Source organism: Rhipicephalus microplus, chromosome 5, assembly GCF_043290135.1.
Source record: "Rhipicephalus microplus isolate Deutch F79 chromosome 5, USDA_Rmic, whole genome shotgun sequence".
In the NCBI taxonomy this organism is placed as follows: domain Eukaryota; kingdom Metazoa; phylum Arthropoda; class Arachnida; order Ixodida; family Ixodidae; genus Rhipicephalus; species Rhipicephalus microplus.
Window position 1 is genome coordinate 31,500,791 of NC_134704.1, and position 19,008 is coordinate 31,519,798.

At 44.6% G+C, this 19,008-nt stretch overlaps 2 protein-coding genes across 3 annotated transcripts in view; one reads left to right on the top strand and one right to left on the bottom strand.

Annotated features, from left to right (window-relative positions):
* Nucleotides 1–13,041, top strand: part of LOC142817717 (uncharacterized) — a 146,366-nt gene extending 133,325 nt beyond the window's left edge. The window contains exon 2 of the mRNA XM_075895156.1: nt 10,872–13,041. Coding sequence (XP_075751271.1) covers nt 11,183–12,418 — 1,236 coding nt within the window. The 5' untranslated portion in view covers nt 10,872–11,182 and the 3' untranslated portion in view covers nt 12,419–13,041. The remainder of the gene's footprint in view (nt 1–10,871) is intronic.
* Nucleotides 1–19,008, bottom strand: part of Lrrk (Leucine-rich repeat kinase) — a 64,625-nt gene that overhangs the window by 44,520 nt on the left and 1,097 nt on the right. For both annotated transcript variants that reach the window (XM_075895154.1, XM_075895153.1), the window contains exons 3-10: nt 18,203–18,243; nt 15,542–15,707; nt 14,531–14,838; nt 13,075–13,390; nt 8,078–8,294; nt 6,865–7,051; nt 4,573–4,983; nt 423–617 (exon numbers count right to left, since the gene is read on the bottom strand). In XM_075895154.1, coding sequence (XP_075751269.1) covers nt 423–617; nt 4,573–4,983; nt 6,865–7,051; nt 8,078–8,294; nt 13,075–13,390; nt 14,531–14,838; nt 15,542–15,707; nt 18,203–18,243 — 1,841 coding nt within the window. The remainder of the gene's footprint in view (nt 1–422; nt 618–4,572; nt 4,984–6,864; nt 7,052–8,077; nt 8,295–13,074; nt 13,391–14,530; nt 14,839–15,541; nt 15,708–18,202; nt 18,244–19,008) is intronic.

Here is a 19,008-nt window from a genome sequence, read left to right on the forward strand (position 1 = left end):
TACCCTGATTATAAGAGATGCCCCAAAGAAATGACCAGAGTTGACACCCAGTGCATGTCTCTTATGAAGGGGTTCAACTGTACTGCTACGACTATGACGATTGCTGCTACTTCTATAACTGCTACACTATAACTTCATTACAACAAAGTCATACCTGACATGATAATAACTTCGTTATATTTGAAAATTTATTATAAATGTGCTTTCATAACACTGTACCTATGACAAAACTATTTCTAATTTAATTAATTATAACCGATAATTCGTTATATCCGCATTTGTTGTATCGCGATGTGCGTGTACTACTGCTACGACGAAGATTGTGGTGACGACAACGACGCAGCGTAGACTGAGCAACTGACCACAACGAAACTTGTGGCAGAGCTGTCTAGTTCCCTGCTCTCAAAGAAAACTGCACTTGCCTCTAGTGCGTGCCTCCAGAGACAATGATGTTCGAGTGGCCACGTCGGTGATGAGGCACGAGGCACAACAGGCTCTGGTTCAGGCTCCTGCGGAGCAGACTTGCCGCCCGGCTCGCTGGGTAGCCTTGACAGCATGTTCATTGACAGGTTCAGATCTCGTAGCCGGGGTGCTCCCCATAGCTCCTCAGGAAGCACCTGAGGGTGCACGTGCATCCATAATGAGTGATGCAGCCGTGAAAACTTTCTTTCCCATATTGTCTCTGTTCCTAAAGCCTTGCCCTTGATGGCTTTCATGAACATGACGTGACACTGCTTAATTTGACACTTACTTTAATGTAATGTTTCAAAACTATCAATTGAAAAGTGCACAGCTAATAAAAATGCTCACTCTCTACAGGATGCTGCTCTATTACAGTAGATACGCGCAAATCGCCATGCATTGTTCAGATAGGTGTCACAAATGTAAACAAATTTAGGGCATACTTCCTCAACAAAGACTGTCATAGCGCAAGGAGCACTTAATGGGGCGCTGACACAAAATGTCACGGCTGAGAGAGCCTGCAGGATCGATTCTCGTGAACATTCATATATCGTCTATCGAATCTAAACAGCAAACACAGCTTAGAAGGTAATTTCTAAGATTTTCGAAGTTCGCATGCCCAATCTTAACGCTATGCGCCATGTCTCGCAACATTGACAACATACAGAGCGATCTGAAACGGACCCCAATACTGTCGCGACGTCGTTCCTGTGGCTGAACTCAAAGGTGCCCAGTTAAATCTCAACGTAATAGACGCATTGCTGCAAGCGCATTTGTGCCAAGCAGGCGACTATTTGGCGGCTGCTCAGAAGTCCGTGCCCTCGGCATATGTGTGGAATTCTCAAGACGATCTTTGCCACTATGTGGTGATGATGGCCACAACATTGCGCCGTGTAACCCGCATTCGAATGTCCATACAAGCAGCGCAGAGGTGTGTCGCAGTTCAATGTGCTCTTTTGCATGCTAGATGGCCTTAGTTTTACACAGCAGCCTGTTGTGGAACTCTACCAAACCAAAACTGAGACTAGTCGATAATGAACTGACTGTAATTAATTATCTGTTGAACGCTGCAGCAAGCGATGCACTGTGTTATAGTGATAAGTTTCTAGCAACACATCACAGCAAACCGAAAAAAGAAAATGCCGCACTAAAAATTTTTTTCTTAGTGCCCCTCAATAGAGTGAAAAACAGGATAATACTGCAGTACTAGAACGTCGTTAATATATTTGCATTTTGTAAGGTTTCTTGGTGCAAACAATCACAATAACATTATCAAGCGAAACTGCGTGATGTTTTACGGAATCCAAATGGTATATTGTCCCTTAGAGTAATTTTTTTCTGCACTTTCTTTCACAAATGTTCGGGCAAAATTCTACCGTACATAAGTAAAATTTTATTTGGCTGTTATAATAGTAAATACCAAACATTAGCCAGTGCATGTTATATGCGAGTGGATACGACTACCTTCAGGAAACACACTTCTGAAAATTAAATAATGTTGGAGTGTAAATGCAAACTTAATTATAGTTTTAACTTTTACACTAACTTTTTGTATGTTTTTATTTTATATTACTAGCAACTGCTTCCAACTTTTTCTACAAAAAATCTGTTTTATGATGCAGATTGACAAAACTACCGTAAAATCTCGCTTATAGCCCGGGTTTTTTTATATAGATTTTAGGATACGAAATTTCGGCCCCATACTAGGGTATATGCTGGTCCCAAGAATTTTAGGCCGAAATTCAGTTTTGGTTTCGGCATAGTGTGGTGCCATCATCATCATCAGGTGTTTCCGCACTTTTGCGCTAGGTGCTAGGTAGTGTTAGCAGCAATAGCAGGCGTTAGTCTAACAGACCCACGCAACCACGCGTGGAACAGTGGTCAGTGGCGTTTGCTTCAATTTGACGTCTATAACGACGGCCACAATTTTGCTCCTGTAATTTTAGCCATGTCAGCACCGCGCAGGCAGTACTCGGCTGCTTTTAAAAAGGAAGTCATCACTGCTGCCGAAACCATAAGCAACTGTGCCGCGGAGCAGCAGTTCGGAGTCAATGAGCGAAGTATTCACAGTTGGTGGAAGCAGAAGGACGCCCTTTTTGCTTGCAGCAGCCAACGAAAAAGTTTGTGCAGACCAAAAAATGGAGCGTTTCCTGACGTGAAACGAGAACGCGAAGACTTTGTGCGGGAGCAGCGAGCTACACATCTCAATGTGAACATTGAGCTGCTACAAGCGAAGGCAAGAGAGATCGCCCGAGACAAAAGCACTCAGCTGGAGGATTTCAAAGCGAGCAAGCATCGGGTGTTGCTCTTCATGCGCCACGCTGGATTCTCCCTACGTCGGCGTACGTCAATATTTCAGAAGCTACCAAAGAGCTATGATGAGGACCTTGTAAAGTTTCAAAAGTACGCAACTGCGTTGTGAAATACTTTCCCCTTCAGCTGGGCCAGAACGGCAATGGGGATCAAACATCGATCTACCTGAATATGCCCTTGGCACTGATGGTGCATCAGAAAGGCTCCAGACAAGTTATCATGCAATCGACAGGGAACAAAAAATGCAAGTAACTGTAATGTTGTCCTGCACTGCAGACGGTCACAAGCTATCACCTTACGTGGTGTTCAAACAAAAGACGCTGCCTAAAAGGGAGAAGTTCCCGAAAAATGTCGTAATCCGCTGCCAGGACAAGGGGTGGATGGATGAATCGCTAGTGCTTGACTGGATAAAGTGTGAGTGGTGTCGACAGCCTGCAGCACTGCTGGGGCTCCCTTCGATGCTTGCGCTTGACACGTTTCGGTATCACCTGTCCGACTCTGTAAAGCGACTGCTGCGCGACTCCCGCACCGAGCTCATTGTAATCCCAAGAGGGATGACATCACAGCTGCAGCCGCTTGATCTGTGCCTTAATAAACCATTTAAGGACCATGTCAAGCGCCTGTAGGTGGCGTGGATGAGGTTTGGAGAAGCAGAAGTGACCCCTGCCAGATGATTGAAACAGGCCTCGCCAGCAGTGCTATCCTCGTGAATAGGCTTGGGCCTGCACTCCCAAGGCGCTCGTTTGCCACGCATTCAAAAAGTGCTCTATCTCGAACGCGCTTGATGGCACTGAGGATGACGTGTTGTGGGAGAACATTTGCGACAAGGGAGCTTCGGAAGAGAGTGCGTCTAACGACGACGATGAATGAAGTGTGTCAATAAATGCATTTTTCGTTTTACTCGGGCTATATTTAGGTAAAAACTTTTTTTCTCGTGTTTGCTACCCCCAAATTACACACCGCACTATATGTGGGTCTGAGCTACATGTGAGCTTTTACGGTACCTCTGAGACCAACTTTACTTGGCATCTTGGCATTAAACAAAAACAGACAGCAGTGTTTTCTGTGGAAATCAAGTGCACTGAAGACCCTTCTATGGGTTCACATTTGCAGTGTTTATCATCGGCACAGTGTCCTTACATTGCATCATCAGTTCAGAGGAGGAACCCTTATGGTGAAACCATATTCTCTAGGGTACAACTCGCACAAAATGTGCAGTACTTTAGGAGCTATGGTGTGATGCAAGTCGTACCCAAAATTCGATCGATTTGTGGGGTTCAACGTCCGTACCCAAAAATTCAGCTCACAAGTAGGCTTCATTATACTTTTTAAATGTGCTGCGAGGAAGAAGGCATTATGGCTGTTATGAAATTTTTTAGCGCACACGAAACACAGAATTACACGCTCTGTAACTATGCGTGGAGGCACCACGGCTGTTCACAAAGTTTTTTATTATTATTTATTATTATTTATTTAGCGGTTTGTAGTTGGAGGTGCATCAAAACCATTTGTATGCATGCTGAATGCCCGAAAGAGTAAGAGCCTCTGTCATGCCACATGGCCTTTAGCTCTTGCTCCTCTTTTTGTAAAACGAAAGAAATAATAAACTAAAAGAAAAAAAGAAACCGAAGAGGAGACCCTGACCCGTACACCCAGCTATATAGAAGAAAATGAAACAACAGCATGAGCCAGCGCCTCTGCCTGTTGCTCGTACCCGCGCCCCCTTCTTTCTCCTGTAACACAGGTTGCATGCAAGGGAGGGTTGTATGCGAGAGAATGTGGTAAACCTCGTCGCACCTGCAACTTGTTGTTGGACAGGTCAAGTGTATGAAGGGATGGCAACTGGAACAGTGTTCCCGGAATCGTCTCCAGCCGGTTGTCCTGCAGCTGCAGCTCTTCCAGTTGCGGAGCGGAGACCACGTCGGGCAACGTGGCCAACTTGTTCTGTCCAACAGCCAGCAGGCGCAGCGACGGCAGGGACAAAAACACGCAGCCGGGCAGTTCAGACAAGGCGTTCCCCGACACGTCCAGCCGAGTTATTGCGGCCAGCGCGGGGCCGGTCAGCTGCGGCTGCAGCTTGAGCTTGAGGTTGAGCGCCATGGCAGCGTCAGCCAGCCAACGTTCGGATAACTGCTCCAGGCACTGCTGGCCATGCCAGTTGATCATAACAGGCACGCTGGGTGCCAGGGCGAGGCCATCTAGGGCGCCCTTCGAAGACAAAAAATGAGACAAGTGTCCACCACCACAGGATTTTTTCCAATAGAGAGCTTTGGCTTGTCTGCCAACTTCGCAGCATTTCTGGTTAAGTGAAGGTGGCTTAAATTAATCAGAGGTGACAGCTGAAAGGCAGACCTTTACCGGCAAAGCATACTACTACACTCAAACCTCATTATAACAAAGTTGAATCTTACTAGGCTTGTGCGAATAGTGAATTTTTGCTTTGAAGTGAATTGGAAGCGAATAATGATTTTGGTCGAATAATTTTGAATGGAATTCAAATAGTATATATATCGCATATTACAAATAAAAATGGGTGTGTTTGCCATGCACTAACAAACCTGCTCAATATTTTTCTAAATTTGAAACAAGGCCTGTGCAAATGCCATTTTTTTGCATCAAAGGAAGTGGAAAACAACTTTGAATAGTAGCAAGATATGACTTTCGGTAAAATGCTAGTGATAGCCAGTAAAATATGTTACACTTTAAAATCTGCTATACTTAAGAGTATACAAGTTGGTGTAATGAGCTTTTAAACTAAAAAATCTGAAAAATGTATCAATGTGATGTTAATATCTTTATTTAACTTTGAAGTGGGACTTTGCAGCAGTGCTGATTTCTCCTGGATATGCGTTTTCATAGCTAAACAAATTCTCTTCAGCGAAACCACTTTTACAAAAAGTTACAAACTATATACACTTGTTTAGGTGCTTTCACGGCTTAGCACCCCTCCACTGCTGTGAAACCACCTTTGCAGAGTGTAACATACGTACTTGTATGCACCTATTTGTTCATCTCGAATTACTCGAAATTTTCAATATTTTAAATTCAATTCGAAGTGAATTCTGATACTGCATTATTTTTTTTAATATTCTAAGCACTCAATTTTTCGCACATGCCTACATCTAACACAAATCTAAGTTCGTTATACCCAAAAATTCCTTATGAAGGCATATTTCTAACACTTTAGCTATTGCAAAACTATTCTTCATTCACCTCATTATAACAGATATTTCGTTACATTTGGAATCGTTATATCGAGGTTTTAGTGTACTACTGCTAAAATCAGTTGCGATTTACCTTACTGGTGTAAATTTAAAGCAGCACTATAACAATGAAGGCACTGCTTTTTAAAACGTTATCATGACAAAAACACTCTTCAAACACAAAAAAAGCTATTTATTGTAGTCGGATAGCTTCATCAGTTGCCGCATTCACCCAGCAATAACCCTAATGTGTGCAAAAAACACCGAAACACCAGCAATGCTAAAACAATCCGTTCAACTCATTGCCCTCTAATAGGTATTCATTGTAGCCGTTCTCCGCCTTTCATACTTCCCAAATCATGATACTTTACCTTTTTTTACATCTGAAATGTGAAACTTAGCATGTCTTGAGGCACATATTGTTTGCGTGAAATCTTAGTTTTATTAGTCATTGAGCTTTACGCACGAGCCTCTAGATGCTCCACAGCGGGGACGAGCCATGGTATGAAAAGAAAAGAACAATAGAGTGTATCATCTACAAACCTCTCTATACCAAACAAAGGAAGTGAATGAAGTATACGAAAAGGTGGCCAACACCAGAGGGTTAGCCAACAACTGGCCAGTGCTGGTAATATGCAAGTAAATACAATAGGCTTCAGACAAACCCATACACACTTAATCTTCCACTGTATATTTCTCCTTGATTATAATTTTATATGATAGTTTTTAATTTCATATTTACATCACTGGTGGTTTCTTTTCCCCCAATTTCAGGTTTCGAAACAGTGTATTCGATGCCGACCAAGTCTGATGGAAATGCCAGTTTATTTTCTCTAAAGCATTTCGGATGAAAAAAACAGTAAATAAATAAATGTGGTACGCCCACCTGGTTAATGGTATGCTCGGGATCACGGTACGCACGCAGCGACAGGAGACGTGACACAAGCCTCCCACCATGTGGGAGAAGCGCTGCCAGGGCAGCTCCGTCCTCGTCTCGTGCCCCATGACGCAGAAGCAACTCCACCATCTGGGCATCCCTTCGCCGGCATGCTTCCAGCAGAGCACCCGATGGGCTGCATCATCGCAGTGTCACAATTATGTTACTACGTGCGAAGGGGAGAGTTCTGTTTCTATAATCACTACTAGCATCAGTGTGAGCTCGTCTATTCCACAGCGCCTTATCAAAAGAAAACGCCAAGCTTGTGCAAACCTACAACAATATTCAAGTGGCATGAAAATGCATTTGTTACATTTGGGATGCATTCTAGACCCCACTAACCGAATGCCTACACGGATCCACCTCCTCTCACGTCCACTCTCCCACCCTGCGCTCACCCTCCCAATCACTGCAGATCGCTGGCATCCTAGCAGTCTCAACCTTGCATGCTTTCTCTCGCAACCTCAGTTTACACCTTGCATACTATAAAGAGTACTTCATAGTGAACGTCAACAACAGTTTGCTTGTGTTTGAAAAGACCAAGGGGGCCAGAAGACGGGCACGTGGTCAGGGTTGTGGAGAAAACTAAAAATCCAGCTACATTCCACGAGTGTGCAGCTCACGCAGTGCACAGGTTGTTAAAGCAGCTTGTAGCTCTCTTTTCAGAGATTTCGTGTGTCCCTTTTCCTTTCTTCACAGAATCCCCGGAGCAAGAAATTGTTAGAACGGATGATGCGCATAGGAATGGAATAGTAGGTGGTTTATTTCACAACAGAAGACATATAAAAGTTTACGACAGAGCGGCTGCTTATTGTTTTTATTGTTGTATATTCATATATCGTCACATCGATGCGACAGCCAGTACACACTCAAAGTCACTCATAAGACAGAGCACCTTTCAAAGCAACCGTGCATATCAGAATGTACCGCCACAGTGCATTCCAGAATGTAATCTGATTAGAACAATTAAAATAAAAAGATCAGGAATGTTCGAGTGCATTTGAGCACAGCTCGCACCAAGCAGTAACATAAGTAACAGCTTTTAGTGGATGAAAACCGGTCACGTCACGAAATGAAAAATGAGAATCTCACTGTATTCAGCCATTTCCGATTCAGAAAATGCTCATGCAAAGCTTGCATGGTTGTGTCAGAGTCCCCTAACCTGTCTCCACGCATCGGAAGGTTCGGTGCAGCTCCAGCACGCAGTAGAGCAGCTGCTAGTGCGTAATGGCCCTTGCGCACGGCCACGTGAAGTGCCGTCTCGCTGCCCTGGTTGCAGTAGAGGTCCAGCCGCACGGGACAGAGTTGCATTTCACGTGGAGCGGCTCCTCCTGAGGCCAGGTTGAGGCGTGTCACGATGGACTGCACATGCCCAGTGTCTGCACAGACACATTAACTGTCTTGATGAGTGCACTTGAACCCCTTAGTAAGAGACACGCACCGGGGGCAGTTATTTCTTGTGTGAGGTGCCTTTCCTGAGTGGGGTACGGAGTTCTCATGTACTAATCAACCCCTATCTCGATGTACGCGAACTGCATCTCCTATACACAATAGTCTGTCATATAGCCCCTGTTAAAATTGGTTCGACAGTATGAGAAAATGAAAAGACAATAAGGACAAGCAAACATTCCATAAAACACAGGGAGGACGAGGTCAATAAAGTAAGCCCTACCTTCATGACAACTATAGTTATGTTGTTAAACATAGATAATTCTTAGGCATCACATTTTGGAATTCATTGTCTGCCCCAGAGGTTTAAAATTGCAATTATAAACTGAGAATTTAAACAATATTGAAATTTCACCACTGTGCAGCTTCACTGTAAAAAAAGTTTCAGTACCACGAATCATTATTTGAAAGCAAAAATTTACTGCTACAAGCTCAAACCTGAAGGCTAAACTCACTTTGTGTGAAGCATCACTACGAACAAAGAGCATTAGTAACTTTATATTCAAAAAATGTCTTTGGAGTTCTTTGTGGAGCCTAGAATCACATTTGGTTTACAACAAAGACATTAATGCCTTTGTACTTGGTCATATAAGAGAATTCTACAAGAAAGTTTTTTTACCAGAAAGTTGGGATTAGGGAAATGGGTAGTTGTGTGGTGAGATGAGCCATATGAGTGAGAAAGAGGTTAAGGTTCATTGTGCTCACTGAATAACGCTTATAGACAAACTGTATACATGCATTTTTTAAAGATATGATCAAGAGGGGAAGGCTATCTAAAGCTTCTAGGTCAATATAATGTTCCCTGGAGGTTGAGTTGTTGTAGGCGACATGCAAAATTTCATACAGCCCAGTTACAGCAGCCCCTCCGAAGTCACTGGTCAGAATTGAAGTCCTTGTATAGTGTACGCTTATTTACAAAAACGCAAGCAGCAAAACCTTTTGAAGTCCTGCCAATTCATTCTAATTATCGTCACCGCATTTCTTGCTAAAAGCTACTTTTGTAAGTCAAATTTTTTTTTTAATGTGGTGCATCACAGTTGGCAATTATGTGCGTGGCTGCTATCTAGAAATGTCTTAAATAGGGTTTGCTATGAATAATATCAGATAAGAACTACGCGCTTTACTGATTGCCGCTACAACAACAAAAAAAAAGAAAGAGTCCAACTTCAGCAGTCTAAGGCGTGTATCTGCTGATGTACATTTCTCTCCCTCTCTCTCTCTCTTTTCATTTTTTTTTCTTCTATTGATCGACGTTACCTTTTGTAGCCTACCAGAAGCCATAAGCAACTCATCATTGTGTGCTTGGTCATTCTGCGTTACGCAAGTTAGGTCGGTAGGTAAACAACTTTATCGATTCGCGAAAGAATCGTGTAAGGGGGCAGGGTGGTAGTTGAAAGTAGGATGACAATGGGACACTTTTGCGCTTTGGCGGCCCCTCAGGCTCAGCCCCATAGTAGCCTCCAATCACTCCTGGTGTTCTCACCCTTGCCATGGGGGTTTGGGTTTGTTAGGGCAATTCAGAAATACGCTCTGGTGCTATGACACCAAGTTTCAGTGAGGAGATGTTTCACCATGCATCTTGAGAGAGAGAATAAAATGAGACGTGACTGTGGCCGCTGGAAGTAGGAAGAACATGATGAACAACACTTGTTGCAAGAGTAAAGAAGTGGAGGAAGACATCAGTACTTGGCTGAAAAGCAATCACATCAAGGGCCTTAAGGGGAGACGCGGGTCGAAAAGTCGCGTTTTTTTTCCAAATTTCACCTTTTCTGTTTTTTGTTGCTTTATCATCTTTATACATTATATTTTGACATCTGAAAATATCACAGCGAAATAAGCATCAGAAGTCAGTGAAAAACGCGTCTGAGTGAGCGGCAGTGACGCGCGGCATCACGAAATTTACACAAAACGGGCTGCTGTTCGCGTGCTCGCGGGGCCGCGAAGAGAGCTGTCCGCCATATTGCGGCCGCTGGCTCGTGTAGAGTTGTCCTTACTCTCCACGATCCCGGTTCTTGAAGTCTCGTACGTTCACGAAAAATCTAAAAAAAAAGCAACAAAAACAGTCTTTTCCCGCCGTTTCAAACCGCGCGCCACTAACGCAGGGCCGCCATTGGCTGACAGCACCCGTGTTTTCTTGCCGTAGTTCGCTTCACTGTTTTCCGGAGTTATTTTTCGCTGTTTTCGTGCCATGGCAAGCCCGAAAAAGGCCGTTGCCGACCATCGGAAATACAGAAGTAAGAACAAGTTCAGAGGGAAGCGGCGGAGGACGTACAAGAAAGCCACCGCCAACGAAAATGTCCGCGACGGGCCAGCGGCCGGTAGGCCTAACATCGACCACGGCAACGTCGACCATGGCAACTGCGACGACGAGATCAACGCTGCAGTGAATTTTGTGAGTGCATCGCAGAAAAAGATCGCGTTATTCGAAAACGACGTCAGGCCGAATGCCGATCGTACCGAAAGCGTAGTGCTGTGCGAGTTGGGTGCACTGACGGCCGTCGTCGCAGGCGCGGCATGCCCCGTTTGTCACGAGAGTAAACTCGCAGTTCGGGCACCGAATAAAAAGCGGAAAGGCCTTTCGGCGTTTCTGGAGCTACACTGCGAGAATGCGGAGTGCTCGGAGAGCATCCTTTCGTCCGCGTACTCGTCGAAGCGGGTCGCGTCAGATGGCGGCCGCGGTGCAAGCAGAAGCTACGACAGCGGGAGTTCGCGTGACGCCTTTGCCGTGAACCTGAAAGTGGTGCTTGCAGCGCGTGCCGTCGGTATCGGGCATGAGCAACTTTCACGATTTTGTGCAGTAGTTGGATTGCCAAACCCTATGCACCATAAGACCTTCCATGCTATCGGCAAAAAGATTCACAGTGCGGCAGTGAAGGCTGTCTGTGAAAACATGCAAAGGGCACGCAGCGTCACCAAAGAGGTGGCTGGTAACAGTGACGTGCCAGTCATGTTTGACGGCACATGGCAAAAAAGAGGCCACAAAAGCCACAATGGTGTGGGAACTGTAGTGTCCTTGGACACTGGTTTGTGCCTGGACTATGAAGTGCTTTCCAACTTCTGCCTGGCGTGCAGTTTGCATAACGACATGGGAGGCGATGAAGAAACATGGCAGGCGTTTCATCATCCCGTTTGTGAGAAGAATTGCGACTGTTCTTCGCATGCCATGGAGGCCGAAGCTGCAGTGCGCATTTGGCAGAGGACTGTGGACTATGAGACACCCCTGCGGTTCACCATCTTCCTAAGCGATGGAGACAGCAAGGCCTACAACGGGGTCTGTGATGCCAACGTGTACCCTGACACTCCAATTGAAAAAGAGGAGTGCACCAACCACGTGGCGAAACGTCTGGGCACCGGCCTGCGGAAGCTGCCAACGCCACTTCCACGAGGGGAGAAGCTGAAGGAGACCACCATCCAGAAGCTTCAAACTTACTTTCAGGTGGCCATTGTGAACAATCGGGGAAATGTCCACAAGATGTACACTGCCATATGGGCCTCATGTTTGCACTCGTGCTCAACAGACGGTGCTGGAAGTCACAAGTTCTGTCCTGCAGGCCCAGACTCGTGGTGCAAGCACCGACGTGCTGAGGCGCAGGGCCAGCCTGCACCGTGCCACACCCCCCTCCTGACCAAGGCCCAGGGTTTGGCAGTCCTCCCAATCTACAAGCGTCTCACAGATGCGAAGCTGCTTGCCCGGTGCCTCCACGGCAAGACACAGAACGCGGCCGAGTCCCTGAACAGCAAAATATGGCTGCTGTGTCCAAAGACCCGGTTTGCTTCCCGGACTGCTGTGGAAACAGCCACAGCCATTGCAGTCCTGTGGTTCAACCGGGGCCACGCGAGCTTTGAAAAGGTGCTGGAAGAGCTTGGGGTGCTTCCTTCGGAGGCCCTGGTTACCCTCAGCGACCGCCGAGACAGCATGCGCATGCACAAGATGAATGTGCGTCAGACCGCTGAGGCGAGGGCACACCGTCGCAGTGCAGCCAAGAGGGCCCGGGTGGAAGAGTCCTGCCGCACCAGCCGGGAAGGGAAAACCTACGGTGCTGGAGAGTTTTAGACAACTGATATTCCCTCTGGACATGTGTGTATGTGTTCAGCACAAGTTTCGTGCTACTGCGTTTTTCATTTTTGTAAATACAGACTTTCAAACTTTCAAACGCGTTTTTCTCATTTCGCAATTTTGGCCAATTTGCATTTTTTGCGGGAAGTGTTTCGGGCACTTAGAATGGTCATACGACGACGAAATTTGGCACACACATTGAGGAGAGTGCGTAGGGTGCCGATATCTACTTGAATCAGCACAACCTATCAGCTGTAAATATCTATTAATAAATTTAATGGTGGTCGAGTGGAAAAAAAAGGGTACTTTGCTACACAGATGTTTTTTTCATAGTTTCAAAGTTGGAGCACAATTTCTAGCTAGATATCGGCACTCTATGGCTAATAGGGAGCAAAAGGAGCCATTGAACAACTCTCTGCATGAACATTTAGTATGCGCGAAAGTTCCCGGAAAACTTATCAAGTTTCACCATTACTTGAAACACAACTCCCAAACTATTGCACTTATGTAAAAACTGATTACAGATTTGGAATCAGGAGGAAAAACTGCATCAGTGGTCCAATTTCTGAAGCTCTAAGTTGAATAACAAAAAAAAAGTGCTTTCGAGGAGCGTCTCCCCTTAAGCCAAGACCGGACCACTCATGATGCCATACCCGCAATTGGGCTTTCATCAGCGGTGAGAAGCCGCTTTGCCCAAACGCGCCACTTCAGCAGAGCTTCCAGAAAGCGTCGATGACCGAGGCAGGCAGCCATGTAAAGGGCCGTCTGGCCTGTGGCGTCCTGTGCATTCACATCGAAGGCCAACGGGTATTCCCATTTTCCAGTGGGATCTTCCCACAACCTCTGTAGATGAGGCGGGTAGGCGTGTCCCAGCAGCTGTTCTAGCACAGTCACGTGACCACCGAGAGCCGCTGCATGTACTGGAAGCCAGCGCTCCACCGTTGGCTCACGCACCAACTCCGGAAAGTGCTGCGGCCAAAGACGACAAAAAGCATAAACGAAACTTCGACATCTTAACAAGCACGAAACAACAATGACACAAGAAAGAGACACAAAAGCAGGAAAGGCGCTAATCCATCTCGTTTCCATGCCTCCTTTTTATGCGATCATTGCTTGCACTTGTTATCAAGTATAAGTTCCAACCAGCCCAAATTTTTATGTTCCATAATATAAACCACGCAAATTATTTTACATAACTTGAAAAAAACATACACTGCATTTTTTTGCATTTGCTATTGTAGTAATAATATTACAAATGCATTCAAACCATTGAGTTTGCAATCACTGAGCAACCCATCGAGTTGCATGGACTAACGTGGCGCAAAGACCAGGCTTGGCCAAAGAGTGCCAAGAACCACTGAGCTATGAGAAACACAGCAGTGCAAGCCTTCCAAATTATTCATGAACACAATGGTTCCTTTAACAGGCAGTAAACACATGGCACATGGGCACTTCAGCCCTTATTGTAATGAGAAATGCAATGATCAGGAGTCAAACGCCACGACCATATTGCACCAACTCTGGGGGGTCTCGAAATGGAAAGCGCCCCAACGCTCTTGGAGTGAACGGACACAGCAGACACAGTCGGAACAAACCAAACAACACTTATTTATTTAACTACTTTTATACGACGACACCGTCAACTGAATTATTACACATCAATTGGGATCAACACGCTAAACAACCTTACACAGTATTACACAACACTCATCAACATAAAAAACAAGGTGGTGTCACTAACGCCTAACTAACCACAAGGGCAGACAGCCGCGGCAGACAGTCGGCGGTGCCGTGCACCGGGGTCCCACTGCGTTTGGCGTGAGGGTCCCACTGGGTCCCCTCACGCCAAACGCCACCAGTGAAAGAGACTCGCTCAAGTCATTCATGCCGCCGCCAAGGCTTGCCGCCAGGAGTCACTGCCAGTGCTAACCGATCTAACTATAATGATGATAGCTGTGATCAACGCCCGCGAACACAACGCCACCTACCGCTCAATGTGACCCCAAAATACGGCTTCTGCGTGAGACACGTGCGCCACGCGGCGCAAACAACTTTACAGGGGGTGTCAGCACACCACAACTTACGATGGCTGATGCCAAGTAATCGTACCTCAAGCAGCAAGGGCACGATGTCAGTACGTCCCCTGTAGCAGGCAACATACAACGGCGAGTAGTGAGTGACCAGGTGGGCTCTACCATCGGCACCATGCTCCAGCAGTAAGCGGGCGATCTCCAGTTGGCCATCCTCGCAGGCCCTGTAGAGCAGGGTGCCACCCCCAGCGCCTCCTTCGCTGTTCACCACTGCCTCAGCCCGGGGGCCCAGCTCTGTCAACAGGGCTCGCACTTGATCCACCTGGCCCAGGGCACATGCAGCCGCCAGTCGAGTGTAGCTCTCCTGGTGCTTCTGCTCCAGGTCCTCTATCATGACAAAAAGCAAACCACACATCAGAACCAAGAACTTTGCAGATCTGAATGTGCGATGGTCGATGAACTGAGTGTTTAATATTCATAACACCTAGGCATTCCTAGTACAGCTTATTTCTTGTAGTGTCGGTTATTATTTATCTGGTCATTCGGTCACTTCAAAAATCATGGCAGCACTAAATTAGGTTATTGTCTATGCTAATGTGAGAGCATAATGACTCCGTAAGCTACAACATACAATCGCAAACACTAGCCAACTTAAACCATCCTTTAGCCAACACTAGTCAGCATTAGCCAATGATAGGCCAGCACTAGCCACAATCATTTAGTCCTATGTAGACAACCTTATGCATTAAACATCACTTAGCTAACAGTAGCAAACATTAGCCATTGCTAAGCAGTTCAGGCAGTACGCAAGTAAATACGGTTGAACACCTCACCTTCTAGCTCATGAATAGCGGTGGAGAAGGGAAGCGAGAATTGTGCTAAGATGTGTTCTTGCATATGAAATTTGAGGCTTTTCCATTACAACCTGCCAGAAATGAGATTGAATAGAACAATTGCCACAACAACTTAGTGCTTGGTTTTCGTTACATTAAAAACCATAATCCTAAGGCCTATATGAGAGGTCTCACGTACACCTTGGTAAAAAGTACTTTTGCGAGTCAGAATGAACCCATCTTAAGAAAACACTCACCGGTGGCCATTCGGAGCATTTCTGCCACTTGGGCGTGCCCGGCAAGCTCAGCAACATCAGTGGCTGTCTGGCCTTGAGCATCACGGGCCAGCAAGTCGGCGCCCGAGTCAAGCAGCAGCCGTACCGTCGACAAATGACCCAGCTCAGCAGCCACATGCAGTGGTGTCTGCAATAGTGTACAGAGAAGCAGCCTTAAAAAACACACAGTATACTGTGAATCTGTAGAAGCAACAAACTAATTTAATAAATAACAAGAGAAATAAAGCAAGAGAATAAACAACCGAGCACATGTGAACACTGCACAAGGACTTACCAAACAATAGTACAAGAAACAGAGATGCTGCGAGGGACAATGTGGGCTTGCAATCAAGAGTAGCAATGAATTGGGTTTGATGGTACAAAAAGTTTTTTTATGATCCAAATAAAATACAGATTAGACTTAGTTCAGCTACTAAACAACAAAGCAAGAACAAATGGCACATACCAATCTGACCTTCATTTCCCCAAAGAGACTATTTACACGTGTGGCATACATATTGCAAACAAAAAAGTTTCCATAACTGAAAATTTCAACATTCTGAACATGCATCTACTAGTACAAATCTTTCGTCTTTAGAGTGCCACGGTCATTCAGAACAATAATTAAGCTAAAAGGCAGAAATAAACAAAACAACCAGGGCCTATCGTCAAATCAGGGGCATTTACCTTTCTTTATGAATATAACTAATGCATACACATAAGGCAATATGAGCCAGTATTATGCAATGGCTCTTCTCAGCTGACTGTCATATCTCACCTTGATTGCCGATTGTTTTAGACTAGCTTATTTTTATTGTAGCCTATTTGAGCCTCCCGATTCGCTGCTACAGCCCGAAAAGTGGAATTAACCTTTTCAGACACCACCTATGAGGAACTGCCTGTAAAAGTGTCAAATCGATACGTTACCTTAAGGCACTCGGTATTTGCAACCGAACTAATGCCAAAATATGTTAATTCATGTGTGTTATATTAACTAATCCTAATTAAGTTATAATTAAATACCTATTTATCCTGAAGTCAATGATGCTCTGTTTTTGAATAAATAGAATGAAATATCAGGCTAGAAATATAACGCATGTTCATATTAGGTCATGTCCATTCTGAGCAAATAAAAGTTGTCACACAGCATTACATAGCATTAAAAATTACCCAGCAGCTCATTACACAGCAAAATGAAATTACATGAAGGCAAATTTAATATGCAGGAGGTTCAATTCATCCAAAACTTACTGTATCAAGCTGTTTTTTGTTTGCCCCTAGTCCATACAGATAGCAAATAAAGTGGTGTAAACAATTGTGTACACAGCTTCTCAAAGCGTTAAGACAAGTAAAACATCAGTAAAATTTCTGCAAGAAATTGTGGCACTGTCCTACTCGAACAACTTATGTAGCAGGCAACACTCTGTAATACAAATTTTTATGCATGAAGTCGCCAACATGGGAGGATATTAATAATTAAAGGCTTTTCTCAGATGCACATATAGGTTATCAACTGTAAGACACCTAGGCCCTGCAATCTTGGACTGTTAAGCTGATGTTTTGTTGTTTTTGTACATTGTGACGTGAATAGGAAGACCAGGAAACATTGCATGCCCCAGCCCAACTATTTTCATGCATATGCGTCTACCATAACACCGTTCGTTCAGCTGTTAAAAATACAAAACACTAAGGCTAACACCCGAACACAACGGCACTCAGGCCGATCCATAAAATATTCCATATAAGCTATTAGTTGCACTATTTGAACTGGTACCTCTGCAAGATTTGTAGCTAATCGTTGTGTCCCACTCACTATGTTTGTTTGGCAGTAGATGGTATACATATTTCAGGCAATTAATAAAACAATTCACGATAACAGCAAAATGGAGACATAAGAGATTCTCCTGACCCCCTATCAACAGTGATTAAGGCCATGAAAAGTTGGCACTGCACATGACTCAGGAAGTTACCGCACGTTCACTAAAGCTATCTGATTATCAAATCCAGAAGGATGTTGCCGATGTACACTTGAGCGTAGTTCAATGCTAAACCTATTTCATGTTGTGGAAATCGTGAAACATAAGCAGGCTTCAAGATGCACCAATGCCCGAAATACATTGGAAAGTACACCAGTGCTTCTGTGTATGCTTTTTAGAAGGCCTTTGTGAAACAACATGCAGCATGGTTCGCTTCTTGCATTAAAATCGTGAAATTAGTGCTTATGTTAGGAATCCTATCAAACTTAATATGCTGCCAGAAGTGACTTTCAGAAGTGAACTCCACAGTGCAGTTGCAACAGGAGTCCTCAAATCCCTAGGCATACAGTTACCTCGTAAAGCTACCTTAACTGGGCAGTTACCTGGGCTCAAAATACGCTTGTTCATGTCTACTGCAGCTAGTAATGCATTGAAAAACATTGTTTCTTGTCTATCTTTTTATGGAGCATTCGGAGCAACTATTAAATTTCAGCAAAAGCCCATGGTATGCCAAAGGCTTGGATACGGCTTCAATCTACAGCACAGCATTATCAGTGGTAACGAACAATAGCACACAAACTACATTGCATATATGGTCTGCACTAAGCACAAAAAAGTTAGACCTAGAGACTTCATCATTTTCTGTGATGTTTATGAGCTCACTCACCTTGTGCTGGTCATGAATTCCACAAGCGGCACTCGGGTTCGCTGCGAAAGAGAGGAGTATGTCATCCTCACTGATCGTCAAGTCATGTTAGCTGTGCCCAGGGATGTTAGGTAGGACAAGATTTAAGTGCAAAAATTTTGACTCTTATTTCACAGGAGAGTCATAGCTATGTATGAACACAAATATTTATGAAGCAAGCAAGTAATAATGAAGTAAAAAAAAGGTTTAGAAAGATCCATAAAAGGTTTTCTCATGTATGGCATATTTGGGCAATCATTCGAGATAATTCTAAACGTGTCAGAAAGTGGTGTATTCAACAGTGTTAGAGCTCTCTAATGCGAACAAGCTAGTATGTAAGTCATGTTCCCCTTTCCCTATCATGTATTGGGCCCCTTCCTTTAATAGTAATATTTAGTTCTTCTTTTGAAGCAATTTCTTAGAGCCTCTGGAGCACTCTAGACAACCACTTAATTGTGTCAATAGTCATTTGCTTGCTTGCTCAATGTATAGGCCATATATAAAACTAATGCCTATGATGGTTGAAATATTAACTGCAGCTTAAATGAGGATGCAACAAATGACATGCACTACAGAACGAGCAACTGCATTTGCTTCTTTTTTCCTCTGGGCTTTTGCTTAGATTAATTGTTTCAGGTTATACATTGATGTGAATCCTTGGTCTTCTACCTAATTAAGAAACCTGAAAGCCCTTTGAGGAAAAATATGTTGTTACTTTGAACAAGTAAGAAGATAGCGACATAAAATGACACTTAAACAATACAAGCCCCGATGCCTGTTCTAACACA